The following is a 19993-nucleotide window of genomic DNA, read 5'->3' on the forward strand; positions in this document are numbered from 1 at the left end:
AGATCTGAAATAATAATGAATTATTACAAAGAAAAGAGAAAGCCTCGGTCAATTAAGAATTTATTTGGCATAATAAATACCACAAAACAGCAAACAGTATGTTGTGCTTTGTTCTAGGCGCTGTTGCAAGGCATACGCAAATATTAATTCATTTCAACCTCTAAGCAACCCTATGAGGTAATTATTATTCCCATTTTACAGATCAAGGCACAGAGGCACTAGCAGGTTATATAATTTGTCACATGACTAGCAAAGAGCATATCTGGGAGTCAAATCCAGGCAATCTGGTCCCAAAGTCTGTGCTCTTGACCACGAAGCAAAACACACTGGAACGTTTTATAGCAAGGCATCCTGGACATCCCTTTACTTTAGGCAGTGATAACATTTGACCTCTATCCACTTTATATGTGAGTTCAATTTTGCAAAGTGTGTCAGAATTCCTTCAGGAAAAAAGGTAGAGCAGACATGAAACATATTAGGTCTTATCCTATTTTGATTTTAGGGTTCTGAAGGGAAACATTTCTTTAAGAAGCTTTTTTAGAATAATTCATAAGGCTTGTGCCACATTATGGAACGAATTCTATAAACTCTTCCCCTGAGCTCCGGTAAGGCAGCTGGTGTAAAGTTACAACTGCTACTATCATAAATACAGCCTTACCACCTGGTGTCAGTTTTTGTTGTCTCAAAACTGTGTATCTTAGAAATTATTTTTTTTAACAACAGTGTACATACAATTAAATCTGTATTTATGAAGTACTCATACAGAGGTACTCCTGTTTTAATTTCATTCCTAAGTGCCAACAGAGTTTTGGGAGTTTTTTTTTGTTTGTTTTTTTTTTTTTTTTATTTGACAGAGAGCACAAGTAGGCAGAGAGGCAGGCAGAGGGAGAGGGAGAAGCAGGCTCTCCGCCGAGCAGAGAGCCAGATGCGGGGCTCAATCCCAGGACCCTGGGATCATGACCCAAGCTGAAGGCAGATGCTTAATGACTGAGCCACCCAGGCGCCCCGGGAGTTTTTTTGCTGTTGTTGTTGAAAAGATTTAATATTTTAGTTCAAAAAAAAAAATCCCCAAATAAACAAGTACGGTGACCAATGATATTAATATAAGGCTACCAAACCATCATTAAATATAACACAACTGAAATGAACCTCAAAGGCACTAAGTCAAATTTATGGCTCTCTAATTTAAATCATCACAAATATACTTCTCAATTATTCTAAATAGTATCTAATGAAAAGGGTATCAACATGGTGATTCAGATTCATCTTCCTTGTTTACATAATCCTGAAGAATTATAGGCATATTATGTCTTACTCGCTACTCCAACTAGCCTCAATGTTTTAGAACTACCACAATTTCCAAAAGTGCATACTTTTATCTAATTATTCATTTTTTATTTATTTTACCTATTAAGTATGAGGCTTTTAAATGATGCAGTATTAGTTAGAAGTGTTTTATAAGTACAGATGCAAGAAATTATTATATTTGTATAACATGCCAGCACTATCGTTTCTTGGTCTTTTGGCTAAGATCAAGTGCAAAATGCCAGCACTTCTCTATTCTAAGATGCATTTCCTCACTTTTAAGCAAATCAAAATGACAGTTTCCAAGATTAGGTGAACCAAAATGAATTGGGGCCAAAAAAACCAAAAACAAACCAAAATTCTCTGAAATCCCAGCTTCTCTTGGCTATACCTCTTTCAATAAGAAAAAACAAATGTTATTTTAATGTAAAATTCCAGGTTAAAATAAACTTTCCAAAGTCAATAATAAAACATTCATTTTAGTATGTCACTATCAATTTTTATAATATTCACCGAGAGCTTACATGTCATAGTATATGAAAAGCTATGTTAAATGATTCACACCTCTTTATTTTATGCAGTCATATTCTGTACACATACACAAACAGGAAACCAGCTTCCAGTTAAGATGATCAGTTAAAAGCTTGCATTTACTTCTACTCCCAAAGCTTCAAAGGATTAAAAAAAATCCACAAAAATAAATACCTACAAACCAACAATAACAACCAGAAAAGTAGAAAATAAGAACAATATTTAGGAACCAAGAAAGCAGAAGGAAGGATAGAGGCCTGACTTAGGAAGTTTCCCAGAGCTGGTTGCTAAGCCTGCAACAAATCAAAATGAGAGGAAAACCAATTTACCCACAAAATTTCAGAAAGTCTCAGGAGATGGAAGACATCAAGTAACTCTGGAAGTGACTAAGGAGGAGAGGGGGTGCCAAAAATAAGATTTGCTGAAAGGCAATTTAAGAGATAAACTTGTGCCCTTCATTGCTCCATCCCAGACTCCTCCCTCTCTTCACACTGCTAGAAAAATTCCCCTCTTCTTGCTCAATAGTATAGCAGAGTTTCATTCCCTGCAGAAAATCAAACGGGAGCATCTCTGGACTGGGACGCTCAACATGACTGAAGGTAAGGGGCAGTATTCAAAGCAGAAGAACCAAAAGTCTGCATCATAAATATTTATACTCGAAGCCCACGCTCCCTACTAAGCTCCCAAAAAGCTGTTTTACCAGTCTTATCACCTTCAAGGAAAGAGACTCATTTAAAAGATACTGGCATGAGGACTCACCAAGGAAACATATTAAGAAAAGTCCAGGAAGATCATCTTGTAAGAAATAACAGGACTCATCAGAACCTGTACCAATCAGCTTAGTAAGATCTCACTTTAAATGTAAACAGCCCAAGATTAATAAAACATTTGAGGAAAACACCTCTACGGTAAAAGATGGGGAATGATCCCCCCAAAAGAAATAAAATTGAAAGAAACAGATTCTACAGGAAAAGAAAGCTTCAAAAAATATAAGATCTTCAGAGAGGTAACAGAAAATATTGTGTCCATGGGACAATAACAGCAAGCTATAAAAAGGCCAGTCAAAAGAAGATGCTTTCTATATTAAATATAGGATAACAAAAAACAAAAGTGTGTTAGAAAGTATAACTGAAGAAAGTCCCCAGAAATGGAAAATGGAAAAGCTACATTTTATCAACATTTTGGTGTGGGAGGTCCAACACCAAACTACCAAGAAGTTTAGAAAAAAAAAGAATAGTTAACAAAGAAATAAAACAAGAAAATCTCCCAGAACTAAAAAACAGGCTACATATAAAGGATTGAGAATTGGATTTCTCAATACCAGCTCTACAATACCAGAGACCTAGAAGACTGTGGATTGCTGATCTGGAGGGAGTATTCTTTCTCATCAAGATTTCAGAACCATGATAAATTATCGATAAGCATCCTTAGGAAGAAAGTGACACTTTCAAATATACAAAGTCTCAAAAACTGTCCCTCCTATCCACCATTTCTGAGGAAACTCCAAGAAGCATGGGTGGGTGTGTTGGTGGGTAGACAATGACACAAGATGGAGGAAAGGCAAAAACACCCAGCATAGAGAATCCCCAGGACAATAATGAAAGAGATCACAGAAAGTTAACTGGTATACTGTGCAGGAGGCCTGAAGAACCACCAGCCCAAACAGAAGCTTCCTTAGGAGGCTGAGCGATGATGAAATTGGTAAGTATTTTGGTTACTTCACAGATTTATGGTCCTTCCGAAGAATTTTGGGATGAACGAACGACAAGTATATAAAAAAACAAGCAAATAAAAAAATCAAAAATTATATATGAGCAGCATTTCCAGTCATGAGGCCATAAAATTATATACAGATAGAATCTAACCATTTTGTACAACTATATGAAAGGGATGATAAATAGGAACTGTGTCTATGCCAGAAGGAGGCATGGGGGACAGTGATAAAAATGAGTAAACATTATATTCCATGGTACTACCTCAAAAGATAATCTCTAACAGTGAAAAGTGAGGAGAAAAAAGGTATAAAAATATTATTAAGATGGGGCGCCTGGCTGACTCAGTCTCTAGAGCATGTGACTCTTGATCTCAGGGTCATGCTGTTTAAGCCCCACACTAGGCACGGAGCCTATTAAAAAAATGCAAAAAAAAATATATTAAAAAGAATATTAAGATATACAAAGTAAAAACCAAAGAAACTACTAAAAGAATTGAAAGCAGCTGTCTCTTGTGATGAAGTGGGAGGGGAGGAAAGTTGCTATGTGTTTTGTTTTTTTTTAACAAACCATGTACAACTTTGACACTCTAAACCACATGCTTTTACAATCACCAAAACCTTAATTTTAAAAGTTTAATGTGAACACATGCTTTCTTTACATTTTCCAAGGTAAATAAGAACTGACTAGAACTCATTATCAAAGGTCACCTGAAATAAAGTGATGTTCTTCTGAAGAGAAAGGAAACTGCAGTTTATTGAGCCCCAATTAAGTGTCAGGCCCAATGTTATCTACTTTTCCAACTGATCCCACAGAGGAAGTCTTGACCCTATACTTTCACGTGGGAAATGAAGGTTCTAGGATATATAGCCAATGACCAACAGATGGCTTACAACTCTAATTTCAGTCTGTCTGATTCCAACACCCTCACATTCATTTCTCTGCCACTAAGCAGATTGAAAGAAATTAGTCGTGTTACTTGCTAAACACCAAAACTCAGAAACTGTTTCCTCAAATTACAAATAAAATATTGAAGTTTTTTATTTGCTTGGCACAGTCTTTACAAAGGATGTGTGATTTGAGAAACGACCAACTAGATACTTTTTATCAAAGATTTAAGATTTAACTTGAAGTTCAACACAGTGATTGGTACATTACATCCTGGTCAGATAGACTTGTCAACTTTCCACTACATTTGCTTTTCACTGAAAGGCCAACCAGAGGTCAGCATTCCCAGGAAACTTGAGGTGCTCCCATACTTGTGTATCAGGGTGAGGAACAGCTCAATGAAAGCAGCCTTGGAGACGCTGGGCACAAGCCGGAAAATCAGTCACTGACAGAGGCACCAACAGTCTAAGCCCTGGTTTCCCAAAGGGCTTCTGGGTGATCGGACTCCTAACTCCTGACCAGGATTTTATCTTTTCTTGGTATTTGACCATTGCCTTTTTCATCTTCTTCAGTTCTCTGTTCAACCTGAACATGCAGTCAATCCACTGGCAGTTTCTCCCTCCTGGTTCTAGAGCCCAAACTCGCATCTCCAATAAAATAACCTGACCAACCCCTGCTACCATCTCTCAGACTTCAGTACCTCCAGATATCAACTACGTCAGGGTCCTTTCACTCCATCTAGCCAGAAAAGTATTTCTTCTAAAAGTGCCAGTTAAAATCTTATCCATTTTCCAAAGGCCAACTGAACTGCTAATTCCTCTCCCTAGAAGATCTTGGAAGAAATGTTTTCTAAACCCCTCTGTAACTTCACAATTCTGTACGCTTGAGGATTTTTCTGCACCAGTTAGTAGACGCTTCCTTTTTTCTGCCCTAAATGGAAGACACAAAAAAGACAAGAAACACACACATCTTGCACATATTTGTATTACTCCACAAATTCTTAAGCATATTCTATATCCGAATTGCTGAGTTAGCCTCACATATTCAGCTTCTGCTGTTCTAGGCTCAGATTACCATACGATGCCTCTCCATGGAGAAAAAGTTAATAATTTGTTAAAGAGGAGTTCCACTGAGTAAGAAATAAAGTCACAAAACATATTCTCAAGTAAAATATGAATTCCTTGAGATACACTGCAATTTTTACAAAAATGGTGATGCATTATACTGAACACACAAATATCTTTAGAAAACAGCAAGTTAAAATGTCAAAAAGGTTCCTTTGTTGCAGATATGCTTGGATATTTCACCATGTGCATCTCCCAGGAGGGGTAAAGCACATTCACCACATTCGCCTTTCTTCACAGTAACTTACCGGAATGCTTCCTCCCAGTTACATATTTGAGAAATGCTGGAATAAATTCTACCCGGTCTTTCAGATTTGCATCCACTCAGATTGAGTGAAGAGCTTCAGCTTATCAGTTACAGTAAGGAAGAGGGAGGGAGAAAGCCTTGCTTTTTTTTTTTTATCTTCAAAACCCAATGAATTTTTAGGTTTTTTTAAACAAGTACCATTTATTAAGTTTTTCATCTGCTTGACCTGTTTGAAACACTAATCACAGACCCAGGGTCAACATTTTATTAGGTTCCTTCCATAAAATTTTTGAAATTGATAGTATCAGGCTATGTTGTAATTAGATAATTCAAATAGCTAAGTGAATGTTCATACTTTAAGCCCAACTATAAATGTTTTAGTATTTCTTTAGTTGCATGATGTTACAATTACTCTCTTGCTAAATATTAGGCAGTTTTCACATACTCTACATTGATTCAGGACTGGCATTTCCATTGCAAAAGCAAACAGTCACATGAAGTAAATCCAGATTATAAATGTGATTATTTTGTTTACTGTCCCTCATGAATGAGGACAGGTCCAAACACTATTTGGAGAAGGATAACTGAGTGTGGCTCCTTGTTTTTATAAACTGTGTTTTTAAAAAACACGTGTTTTTAAGAGGGAAACAGAATCATAAAAAGAACACTGAGAGTCCACTGCAATGTTAACGTATACCAGCGTTATCAATGCACCTGCAGATTTTCAACCAATATTGTGTTGGAGTTCAGTTCTTATTAAAAAATCCCTATACATAAAAAAAACTGCCTGTTTTTAAAAAATTTAAAGAAAAAATATATCTAATGCTTGTTTTTTCACTGATTTCATTCAACAACAAATACTAAGAGCATCTGCCACGTGTCAGGCTACATTCTAGCTGCTGAGGATATCACAGTAAACAAAAACCAACACAGATGACTATCCCCACGGAGTGTACATAAAATAAATCAACTAGCATATGAGCCCCAAAGAGAAAAATAAAGTAATTAAGGGAGTGATAGGGTAGTGGGGGGGAGAGAGGTAGTGATAATTTTAACTTTAGTGTTCAGGACCTCAATGCAAAGGAGATACTGCCGCAAGAACTTGAGGGAGGAAGGATACAAGCCATGTTGCTCTGCGGGGAAGAGCACTCCAGGACAAAGAATGACAAGTGCACAGGTCCCCAAAGAAGGCTCCTGCTTCTTATGACTATGACTTCTATATTTATTAGAACAATAGAAAGCAGTTTCCCATACTTTGTGATCTATCCGGTTATAATTTTCTACTTGGGGCCCAGGGGAAATAGAAGAAGCTGGTATAAGGTTCTAGCCAACTCTCTAATTTGTTTTATGCCTCTATGGCCCACAGGCCAAATCTGGCCCATTATGTGTTTATAAATAAAGTCTTATTGAAACACAGCCTCATTCATTGGTTTACATATTCTCTGTGGCTGCTCTCAAGCTACAACTGCTGAGTTGCTGATTTCCCACAGATATCCCACAGAGGCTGTATCCGATTGAAAATATATTTTATCTGATCCTTTACAGAAAAAGTTTGCTGATACCTTCTCTCTAGAGTCCAGAATGCCATCTACAGCAGCGTTACCTGCATCACACAGACATGTGACCATGAGTTCAATAAGGCTCAGGAACCTCTGCTTAAGGAGTGGGCAAGCATCACTTTGTCCAATTAATGAGCATCTTAAACACCCTTACAATAGCATACAGAGTCCAATTAGGGAAAAGGAGAAATTCAGATTCTACTTCTAATAAGTAATACATGCTTCTTGGCCAGTAACACATTCTTCTTTTCAAGTCATAGCAATAAAATCATGTAGAAGAGTTTAATCTCTTGGTGATATAACAACTTCCTTTAATTTCATGATTTTCATTCATCCTGGTACCCAGGAGAAAAACTGTTAAGCCAGAAAACTCAATTATTTCCCCTAAAATGGAAAAACATAAATCTAGACAACTTACAGCATCTAACCTTAGGCAGATTCAGAATAGAAAGGATGGAAAGTCTGAGTTCTGATAAATAGAGAGGAAAAATGTTCTAAATGTCCCAGAGGTAGCCAATGATGGTGAAGCTTTTTCAGTGTGCCTGGAGCATAAACATATCAACCCTGCAGAGAGCAAGGTACCACCAGAGATCATGCAGGAAACCACAGCTTCTGGGGGCTCTATAACCAGAGACTGCTAAATCTTCTGGTGATAAGTGAGAGAGCGCTCGGGTCTCCCTAAACACTTCAATTTTACAGAAATGAAAGATTCGAGAATATTCAAGCTCACTGTTTCACACCACCTGTGTGTACCTTTGAGCGCTTACTTATACCTTTGCTATTAGACTACATAGTTACCAATAATACTGATGACTGATGAAGAGTAGGCATAGTTCACTACTTTGTCACCCTAATGTAACCTAATGTAAAGAAAGGAGACAAGATAACTGGTACTAAGAAGTACTCTGTTTCAGTTTATTCAACATCTAATTGGCTAAAAGAATGCAATGGTATAAAGTATTAACTATATAATTACTAACCATAAAAGTATTGGGATTTTTTTTTCACTTTCTTCAGAAACATAATGTCTGCTACCCACTAGTCAACTAATGCTTCTTCAGGTAATTTTCTACTAATAAAATTTATTTTAGGTCCAACCAAGGCTTTCTAGAAATGATACACATTTTAGGGGGAACAAAGAAAACCAGCACATTGCAGGGATTCACCACATTAACTACTTAAACACAAGAGATTTAATCCCAAAATAACTTAATAATTCATGAGGAATATTTCAAGTAAATATTTCAAAAAGACATTCAAAAATCGGGATGCTGGAAAACAATTCTAACTAAACACAATCCCTCCCCCAAATATTTCTCAGTACTGTAAGACCCTTAAAGGACATAAGTTTCTCTGTAAACATCTGAAATGATAAATCTGTTTTAAAAGTATAATATTCAAGGGACTCTGACCTTCTGGGCAACATACAAAAATCAAAATATATCAGTAACAATGAAGCCCGAAATCTAACAATGATGTACTTTCCCTAACTACAATTAAGACTTGTATTCCCAAACAGAACACTGTTATAATATGAGCAAAAACCAAACAGTGTGGGCCTAGTAATACCAACTCAATCTGTGTTGTTTTTCTTTGCTACAAATTGAGACACAGTGCACTTTAGTGTAAAGTTAGAAACTGACATCAAGGATCTAGACGTGAAATTGCAACTTTCAGTTTCAATTTGCTATTCAGAACTTTATCCCAGCATTCCACATACTACACTGCACATTGCACATGTTCCTCCTTATGACTGAAGAACAGCATTTGCAGAAGTTCACTGAAAGTCCCTAAAAACTGTATCTGTGTGAGGGGAGGTGGGGGAGGGGTGAGAAGTAGCAGCAACCTAGCCAAGTTTAGAAATGGGTAAACTTGAACCATTAAAAAATATGCTATTAGGGGGGAAAAATGAATAACTACATACCCTTGAGGAGACAGTTTGTCTAGCCATCCCGATTTAACCTTCCTTGCAGAGGATCCATAAAAACAGGCATAGGGAGATATTGCATTTGAGGAAACGATCGAGGACTCAGCATTTCCACTTGTTGAGCTTAATGGATAACTGTGCCTATTGACGGGGTCTATAGTCAATGCTTTCTGAGTCCTAGATTTAGATGCCTTTGAGTTTTTTCTTCTTAAGCTCTGAAAGCATTCTTCTACTGTTGAATATTCTGATTCTGAAGCAGAGTCTACTGGAAAATTATTTTTGTCCTCTCGAGGTATCCAAATATCTTCCACTTTGTCGTCACTTATATTCTCCTTCCTGTTATCATATGGGCTAAATGGAAATAAATGGTGTTAACATTTCAAGGTGCCATATGTCATTTAAGCCACTGGTTACTTTGTAAATTAAAAAAACAAATCAAAGAAAAAATTTTTAAGATTTATTTTTGGAGAGAAAGAGCACACATGTGTGTGCATGCATGCAGGCATGTGAGCAGAGGGACGGGAAAGAGAGAGAGAGGGAGAAAGAGAGAGAAGCAGACTCTCTGCTGAGCATGGAGCTCCAGGTGGGTACTCAATCCCAGGACCCTAATCATGAGACCCTGAGATCAAGACCTACACCAAAACCAAGAGACCGACACATAACTGAATAAGCCACCCACATGCCCCGAAATCACAGAAATTAAAGGTCTGAAAACTCTTAGGAGTTCAATTAATCCATCTGATAATTTTTAAAATTCTTCCAGAAAATTTAAATAGAAATCTCTTATTACACTAAGACATATCTGAACACTGCTAGAAGTAGTATCATTTTTCTTACATGTCATTAATCTGTTTACTCTAGGGGGTTGGGTGCAGACTGGTAGTAAGGGTGGAGACTGACCATATTCCCTGCATCACGATTTCATATCTTCACCAACACAATTATGTAGCTGGCCCAACCTCTAGCCCTGGGGCAACATTGTGAAACACTACCTCATCTATTTGGAGATCTTACTTCCAAACTTGTTGCCCTTCTCTGGCTCTCTACTATTCAATTCGAAGAATCTTATGTTCCATCATAACGTAAGAAAACAGGGAGTATATCCAACTGGTGAAAGCTTTTGCATTATTTTGCAACACTAATGAGGAAAAACTGCACCACACTGTTGGCCAGAAAATGAGAGTCAGGGTACGATCAGAAGGTAAAAGCTGTGTAACCTATAATATTCACTGGAAGACATTCCTAATAGCTAAGCATATTGCTATAGACTTAAGGAATGACAAAACAGATTCACTCATTTATGTATAATAAAACTCATTGCAAAGAAGTTTTTGCTAATCGATGAAATAAATAAGCATAGGGCTCAAATTACATCCTTCTGGATATAGTGTTCTAAAAACTATTATTTCCTTAAAAGAATGATTTCACCTGACCCCTTCCACATTTTGCATTAGAACACATTCATATCAAATGCTAACTGAAGGTCCTCAATTATTTAATTTCAACTTAAGAAAACCCACAACTGGGGCACCTGGGTGGCTCAGTTCGTTAAGCGTCCAACTCTTGATTTCAGCTCAGGTCATGATCTCAGGGTCATGAGATTGAACCCCCACATCAGGCTCTGCGCTGATGTGGAGACTGCTTAAGATTTACTCCCTCCCTCTCCCTGTTCACCCCCCTGTGAAAAAGAAAGAAAAAAACACATAACAGTGTCAGCCTTGGAAAGGGAAGGATAAAAATCAAAAATGAAATGAACATTAGGTAATGATGCAGTACATCAAGTCCTAATAAAACTGAGAAAACTAAAATTTAAGTTGGTGCCTCATAAACTGTTTAATTGAATGTGTGATCCAAATAACTGGATAACTGTTAAGCTCCTTGTCAATGCTGAACTTCCAATAAAAAGGATATATTACATTTATAAAAATGCTGCACCTCAGTAATATCTTTTGCACTGCCTTTCTCCTTCAAACTAACCTATCTTTAATGTGCAGTTGGGTGCACCACATATCTGCCACTTCGGGACAGAAAGAGTGGTTTCAATTAGGAAAACAAATATAAACTGCTGCAGAATATCACTATGCACCCGATTTACAGATTCTAAATTCAATTATTAAAATAAGTGCCACTACTAAAACATCTGGAAAGATTTGAACTTACCAATGTAAACTATTTTCTTAGAAATATAGTATGAGCAAGAAGTCAACACTGTATAACATTTTATTCAAAAGAATTAATCATCATCAATCATGACCTCATACCTTGATCTGACGAGAAAAGAGTTTCTTTCAGTAGTTGTTTCCCCTTTGAGTGTTTCTTCATGGGTCCAAAATTCATTCTTTATAGACCTCTTCTATTAAAATATATATATATGTATATATTTTTAGGATATATATACACTTTTTTTAGGATAGCAATATTCTGCAAATATCCACATCTGAGTTTAGTTTCTTACATAAATGTCTAACTGCTTAAATCAATTGTCAGTAAAAACAACTTAATTAGGGAGACGATATTTGATGCCTTTTTCAATATTATACCTAAATCATTAATAATGCATCATTTCAACCAAGAAAAACAGAAGATGCCAACCAAGGACAAAATTTATTTACTTTTACTTTGTCACTTTTTGTCTTCCAACTTCTCTTTTATTGTGACCAAGAAATAAAATACAAAAAAAGAGCACAAGAGGAAAGGCTAGGTGATAAACTGAATAATTAAGATGTATAGTTAGAATTAGATATTTGGGTATAAGGCAAAGCAAAATCGAGGGGATTTCTGTTTGTTTGCTTTTGCTTTCTCTAGGGTTTGGCTTTAAAGTAACTTATCTTTTGGAAAATTCTGAAAATTGGAAAATTCTGAAAACCTCCCCTCTTGTATTCCTGAAATTGAACATGTTTTTGTGAAATATATTTAAAGATACACATTTACCATTATTTTACTGAACAGAATTTTACTGACTGGAAATGTCTTTCTTCAATATAACTCGTTCTTCAAACACTTTAAATGAAAATGAAGATGCTATATAGACAGAAAAGCAAAGACTTGAATATGGAAAAAAAATGAAAATGTATGGAACTAACCTTGGAATTTTCTAGTCTCTGGAAGAGAAAGGTCTCTCCATAAGGAAAAATGGAAGATGAATTTTCCTCATTTGAATCTTCTGGGGAAATGATAGGATGAGAATGAAAAGATGTGAATAATGTGAAATATTACTTTTTAAAAAGTCAGGTGTTTTTTTATAGCAATAGCACAACTTAAGCTTTATTCTGAGTCCAAAATTATGCTTATAATTTTCACCCCCAAATCAACTCTTCCCATGGTCTTCTTGATGTAGAACTCGCTGTGTATGCCTCTCACTTCACGACCAGGACACATTACTCACCGTTTCCTAAAGTGTGATGTGTCATATGTGTCCTCGCTAACATCTAAGATCCATATTAACATAACTAAACACATTTCCCACATATGATGCAAATACTCATGATGCCATTTATAATGTTAATTCCTAAACAAGAGAATAATAGTATTAATGGCAGAAAATTAGTATTAGATCTATAATTTTCAGTAACTGAATTATTGAAAGTTCACTAACATAAGAGCTAGATATTGTATCAAACTACCAGGATCCACTTAATATAATCTAACATAACAACCACTAACACACCTGTAAATAAGTTATTTCAAGAGAATTTCCACTGTCCTTGAAATACACAGATCTACAAGAATTCTCAACACTTGCATTTTGTTATGGCAAAAATTTTTTAAAGGGTCAGTAACCAAGTGTTCACCTTCTTATGTTAAGAAGAATGTTCCTGAACTTATATAAGCAGAACTTTCAAAAAGAAAGAAAAGCCTGTCGATGAATTTACCAAAGTAATGTCAGCCCTTTCCAGTTACCATAGCAAAATTACTTTCGATAAATCTGTCCTGTAAGCTCAGTCAGAAGCCATTTAATTTAGTTAAATGGCTTCGACTGTGGCTAACAGTGCAAAAAAATCTTTTTACATTAGTATGTGCAGGTTTTCAGGAGTCTGAATACATATTACTGTCTTTTATTCACTCGTCTTTAAAAGCATCTGAGGTATTATGAACCCTAGCAGACATCATTCCCTGTTCCACAGGTGGGCTGCTTTTTTTATCACAATTTTGACACATTTAGGACTGTCAAATGAGTGCTAATTTACAAAGACTTTAAATGCAGAAACTCACTTTCCTGTGTCACAGACTTTCCAGCTGAGGTAGCAACATTTCTTCTCTCACGGAAATAGCTTAAAGCAAAGGGGGGAAATAGATAAATTAAAACAGATAAGCAAAAATAAGTAAATCACTATCTTCAGTAAAGGATTAATTATAGAGACATGCATTCTGCTGGGTAGAAAAAACTACTATTCAAAAATAAATTTTACTTTAATTAAAAAGAATGGCTAAATTCCATAAATGTTTTTCTAAGTAGCTTTAAAGAGCCTTCACTGGATTTTACAAGCATTTGCCCTTACATTTATAATTCACAGAAGTAAATGAATATAGTTACCCAATGCTAGTATGCACAATGGAATTTCAAAACTGCTAGCCATACCCTTGTGAGAAACAAATTTTCTAACTAGATTTCAGTATTTATGTGGTTATTTTGTCATTAGCTTTACAATATTGAGTCAAAAATTTGTTGACTCTATGAGCATAGTATGAAAATACACAAGACCTTTTTTTAAAAAATTTGCTGTCTTGGGAGAGAAAGATTTCAGGTAAATTAATTAGAATACAACATAATAATAATGACAGAGAAAGAAAACACTGTGGAAACAGCTGCAATGAAAATCCACTACTATATGAAAGAGTTCTATTTTTAAATCCATCTAAATGTATCAGGAGAGTGTCCTTAATGTCTCTTAAATATGTATCTGCCCAAGTAACCACAAGCAAGGATATAAAAAAAGAATAGAAACCAACAAAATAAAATATAGACAAAACTGTAAAATCACTGTAACTAAAGATGGTTTTTCAAAAAGACTGATAAAACTGATAAACCTCAGGGATGAAAAATGAAAGCAAGACAGAAACTACCAGTATCGGGAATGAAAGAGGACATCACTACAAATGCTACAAACATTAAAGGGATACTTACAGATTATTAAGAAAAAAACTTTATGCCAATAAATTCAACAACTTAGATGAAATAGAAAAATTATCTGAGACATAAATTATCAAATATAATAAAGAAAACAAAAATCTTAATATCCCTGTATCTATCAGAGAAACTGAATTAGTAACTAGTCACGTACCAACAAAAAACTCTAGGCTGAGACATTTCACTGATGAATTCCACCAAACATATCAGGAAGAAATAATACCAATTCTATGTGAACTTTTTCAGAAAATAGGGAAGGAGAGACTATTTCCCAGTTCATTCCATAAGATCGGTACTACAGATAACAAAGCCAGTCAAAAACAAAACTACAGATAACTGTTAGAGAAATATCCCTCATGAACTCAGATGCAAAACTCATTAACAAAATATTAGCAAATCAAATCTAACAACCTATACAAATAATATATTATAACCAGATGAGATTTAGCCCAGGACAGCAAAGTTGGTTTAACATGGGAAAAATCAATGTAATTCACCAAACTAAGAAAAGAGAAAAAAAAATCACATTTTCATAACAGACCCAGAAAAACCCACGGACAAAATTCAACATCCATTTATGACAAAGACTCTCAGTAAACTAGGAAGAGAAGGAAACTTCCTCAACCTAATAAAGGGCATTTATGGAAAACCTACGCCATAATTCATGTTAAAGGCTGAATGGTTATTCTTAAGATTAAGAGAAAGACAAGGAGGTCTGCTCTCACCACTTACATTCACATTATTTCAGAGGTCCCCACCAGTGCAATGTAAGTGAAAGAAAAAGGCATGCACATTGGAAAGGATGATCTCTTATAAGCAGAAGGTATCTATTAAGTAGAAAATCCTAAGGAACCTACCAAAAAGATTCCTAAATTAACAAGTAAGTCTAGCAAGGTCCCATGATAAGGGGGAAATGTTAACAAATTCAACAGTATTTCTAATTACTAGCATTGAGCAACTGGAAAAATAGTTTGAAATACAACTTTTATAATAATACCCATAACATGAAATACTCAGTGGTAAATAGATCAAAACATGATCTGCACACTGAAAGCCATATAACACTGAAAAATTAAAGACCAAAATAAAGAGATATACCATGTTAATGGACTGGAAGACTCAATATTGCTAAGATACCAATTCTCCAAATACTGACATACACAGTCAACATAATCTCAGAATTCCAGTGAGCTTTTATATAGAAACTGACAAGGTGACTCTAAAATTACATGCACAAATAAATAACCTGGAATGGTCCAATAAATATTTAAAAGAACAAACTGGAAGATTTATACAGTTTCAATATTTAGTCTAAACCTATAACAATCAAATCAGTGTTACTGGTGAAATGTTAGGCACATAAAGTAATAGAGCAGAATAAAAATACCACATAACTCCCACACATCTGTGGTCTACCAGTTTTTGAACAAGTTGTCAAGGCGATTCAATGGGGAAAGGATAGTCTCTTCAGCACATGTTGCAAGAACAACTGGTTCTCTCAATGGAAAAAAGAAGTGAATACCAACCATTACTTCATACCATATACAAAAGTTAACTTGAAATGGAGTTTAGACCTACAGGTCAATGCTAAAGCTCTAAAACTTCTGTAAATAAACACAAGAAAATCTTTGCAACCTTTGAGTACACAAATGTGTCTTGAATAGACTACAAAAACCAAAAATGAAAATTAAATATATATATTTAATAAATTAATGAAAAGTTACAATACTTTACATATACTGAAAACATTTTAAAAAGGAATAATTTTAAGTATATCTATTAGTGGTGTTTTAAAGCATATTTTGCTGGTTTTACTATCAGCCATATGAAAGGTGAAGAAGAATGTTTGTGATTTTAATTGATTCTTGTACTAAATATCCACCTGCAAGCAATTACCGAATCTCTCAACCAACTTCATTTGATCGACTGTTAATGAAAGATTAGCTCAATACAAAAAAAAAGTTGTTTCGAAAATCAGTGATCAGTAATTTATTTTCTCGTTTATCTATGAATAAATTATCACAAGCTATTTTATATTATAAAACCTATTATGCCCAAAGCATTATGTTGGGAATTTATATATCTGCATCTCTTTCATCCTCATAAGAGCCCTATGAGGTAGGACCTCGTGTCCTAATCCCACCAATAAAGAAAGGAGGGTCTCCCAGCCCACGTCCCACAGCTAATAAGAGGCTATCTCTTTCTGCCCTTTTGATTTCCCACCATTTATCCTAAAAACTGTAGATTGCTTTTCTGCCCTTTTGATTTCCCACCATTTATCCTAAAAACTGCAGATTGCTTTTAAATTTGAATTATAAAGCATGGTTGATTTACAAAAATTAAAAACCCATACAGAAAGGCAGTAGTTATCACCTTCTCTTTTAATTATCCTTTTGTGACTTTGGTCAAGTTATCTAACAGTCCAGTCCTGAGCCTGGTTTCCTCATTTATCGAAGGGGAATAAAAACAGGGCCTGCTTCCTAGGAATATTATGAGGATTCATGAGAAAATGCTTCCAAAGCATTTAAAGTGTGCCCTTCACAATATAAACACTCAGCAAGAATGAACCAATTATTATTTTTATTAGAGGAAAAAAAATGGTTGGTCCTCCCAGTAAACTTTATGTGCACATTTGTTTCTTACAGTCCTTAAAAGTATTCACATTTTTCATTTGTGATAGAGAAAACATGTCAACAACCTAGTAAGGGAATAAACTGTGGGTTTGTTTTTTGTAAAACATTATACAGCAGTTACTGCATAAAATATGTGCATCAATGTGGACAAATCTCAAAAATAATATTAAGTAAAACACCAAGTTGCAAAAAAATAACTCTGATTATTAAAGTAGATCTTCAGCATGCCTACAGATGTTATTTTTTCATATATGTTTTAATCACTAAAATTACCAAGAAAAGCAATGCTATAAAGGTTAATTAATGTTAAAGATCTCCCTTTAGGATCTATACTTACCTGTTACTTAGAGAAGGCAGCCACACCAAAAAATAATTACACACCATATATGGACCATCATTTCACAGAATGTTTTTAAAAAATGCAATTCTTGCAATTCATAACAGACCAACTACAGGTCATTACAGAACTGAATTCAGAAGAAAATCACAATCATTAGGCATCAGTTTAAAACTGTCTTGAGGTTATATAATTTCTAACTAAAACACACAAATCTGATTTCAGAAAATATGAGTATTACTACAGCACAGACCAAGAATGTGAAATTTACAATGCACAGATAATTAAGTCTCAATCCAAGAAGTTCCAAAAAAATCTCCTTAGGATAAGAATAATGATAATTACATAAGGATTGCAACACAAAAATCTACATCATTATTCTCATTTTTTTTTAATCAACTAGCAAAAGTTGCAGCTCAAAATATATTTTTTCATGAGGAGTCATGAATAGACATTTTTTCAAGGAAGATAATCCAGATGGCCCAAAGACACATAAAAAGATGGTCAACATCACTCATTAGGGAAATATAAATCAAAACTACAATGAGATGTCACCTCACATCTGTCAGAATGGCTAAAATCGGCAACACAAGAACAAATAAGTGATGGCAAGGATGTGGAAAAAGGGGAACCTCTTGCAGTGCTGGTGGGAATGCAAACTGGTGCAGCCACTCTGGAAAACAGTATGGAGGCTCCTCAGAAAGTTAAAAATAGAGCTACCCTACAACCCAGCAATTGCACTACTAGGTATTTACCCAAAGGATACAAAAACACTGATTCAAAGGGACACATGAAACCCCGATGTTTATAGCAGCATTATCAACAATAGCCACATTATGGAAAGAGCCCAAGTGTCCTGTGACTGATGAATGGATAAAGAATGGTAGTTCCACACACAATGGAATATTACTCAACCATAAAAAAGAACAAAATCTTGCCATTTGCAAGGACATGGATAGAACTAGAAAGTATTATGCTAAACAAGTCAGTCAGAGAAAGACAAATACCGTATGATTTCACTCATGTGGAATTTAAAAAACAAAACTAAGAAGCAAAGGGGAATAAAAAGAGAGAGGCAAACCAAGAAACAGACTCTTAACTACAGAGAACTGATGGTAACCAGAAGGTTGGTGGGGGGGGGGATGGGTTAACAGGTGAGGGGATTAAGGAGGGCACTTGCTGTGATGAGCACCAGGTGTTGTACTGAAGGGCTGAATCACTCTATTCTATACCTGAAACTAATATTACACCATCTGCTAAGCAAAAACTTAAAAATTTTATTTTTTCAAAGTGGTGTTTTTTTAATTATGAAAAATAAAAAAGTATAAACCTAATGTCTTTTTACTTATAAAAAGTATGGAGCACACATCATCCTCTAAGAATAAATCAAACTATGAATTAAATTTTGATCTGTTATTTAGATAAGTCAAAATTTTGCCAATACTGAAATAATCAGCCTATTTTTTTCACAGAATTTATAAGGTATTTTAAAAGAAAATAAGGAATTTTGGATTGCTAAGCATTTTTCCGCTATAACATGAAATATGCAGTTTTTCTTGAACATGAGAAAGACAGGATGAGTTTCTATATTTTTCCTATCCAATGTACCCAACAATTGCTTATTACTTTCCTGTACATTTTCTGCTCAGATATATTCCAACATTAAAGTCTAACATAGTGTTACCCATTTCTAATGTCCATATCATGTCTATGTATATCCAGAGAAAAATATCTAAGATTGCTATTTTTTAATAAAAAGTTCAAAGAAGCCTGGACACTTCAGGTTTAGATTTCAAACTTTTAAAAGGCCCCCAGTCAACACAGTAGCTCAGTCTTAAATTCTAACAGATGTCCTCTGATCACGGTGCAGCCCTGCATATCATCCTCCTTCCCCCATCTCTGCTTATTTTCCCTTCCCTCAAAACACTGAGAGGCACAATACCTAAAAGAGACGGCTTTAGGACTTAATGCCAAGGATAAAATAGTTGCATGAAAGATGTATAAAAATCTTGAAACTGGGAAGGAGGGTAAGAAAGGTACCTCTTCAGTGGCTGAAAGGTACTTGCTCTTTCCCGCCTGGCGGACTGATGAGACCAGGAAAGACCCCAGGTCATACCTATGGCTCCCAGGGAAAGGACAAGATGCTGGAACTTCCTTTCAGCTTGGAGGCCTCGATAAGAGATCTCCAGCTGAAGCTGATAAGGGAAGAGCTGGCTCTTCAAGATTAAAAAGAGATTCTAAGGTTCACTGTCCATACTCCCACCCAGCCCAGGCTTCCCAAGACTAGGAGCAGGAGGAATTCAGGGAAAACTCAAGGCAAGGACAAAAATAATCCATGTGACCAGGAGTCAACTGTGTCAGATAAATAAGGAGGGAAGAAGCAGGGGGTAGGAATTCGTGTCCAGGGAGAGAGAAACAAAGGGCCTCCCACCAGGATAACACATCCAACATCTATACCTTTTAACAGATAACATGAAATATTTAACTAGTAAAGGAATTATGTTAACAGCATTGGCCACACACACAAAAAAATTTTTATTTGGTACATCAAGAAATGTACTAAAATATCATTTAGATGTGAATCTGATTAGACAATCTCAGG

The 19993-nt window shown here is 35.4% G+C and overlaps 1 protein-coding gene across 8 annotated transcripts in view; it reads right to left on the reverse strand.

Moving 5' to 3' along the window:
* The window catches only part of ARAP2 (ArfGAP with RhoGAP domain, ankyrin repeat and PH domain 2), a 181163-nt gene that overhangs the window by 145133 nt on the left and 16037 nt on the right, over positions 1-19993 (reverse strand). For 7 of the 8 annotated variants that reach the window (XM_073891514.1, XM_073891517.1, XM_073891512.1 and 4 more), the window contains 4 exons: positions 13506-13564; positions 12377-12456; positions 11555-11646; positions 9291-9644 (listed from right to left, as the gene is read on the reverse strand). In XM_073891514.1, the coding sequence (XP_073747615.1) occupies positions 9291-9644; positions 11555-11646; positions 12377-12456; positions 13506-13564 (585 nt within the window). The remainder of the gene's footprint in view (positions 1-9290; positions 9645-11554; positions 11647-12376; positions 12457-13505; positions 13565-19993) is intronic. The other variant, XM_073891516.1, reaches the window with a different exon arrangement.

The sequence above is a fragment of the Callorhinus ursinus genome, unplaced genomic scaffold, assembly GCF_003265705.2.
Source record: "Callorhinus ursinus isolate GAN/ISIS: 27379988/994484 unplaced genomic scaffold, GSC_fseal_2.0 scaffold4, whole genome shotgun sequence".
NCBI classification, from domain to species: Eukaryota; Metazoa; Chordata; class Mammalia; order Carnivora; family Otariidae; genus Callorhinus; species Callorhinus ursinus.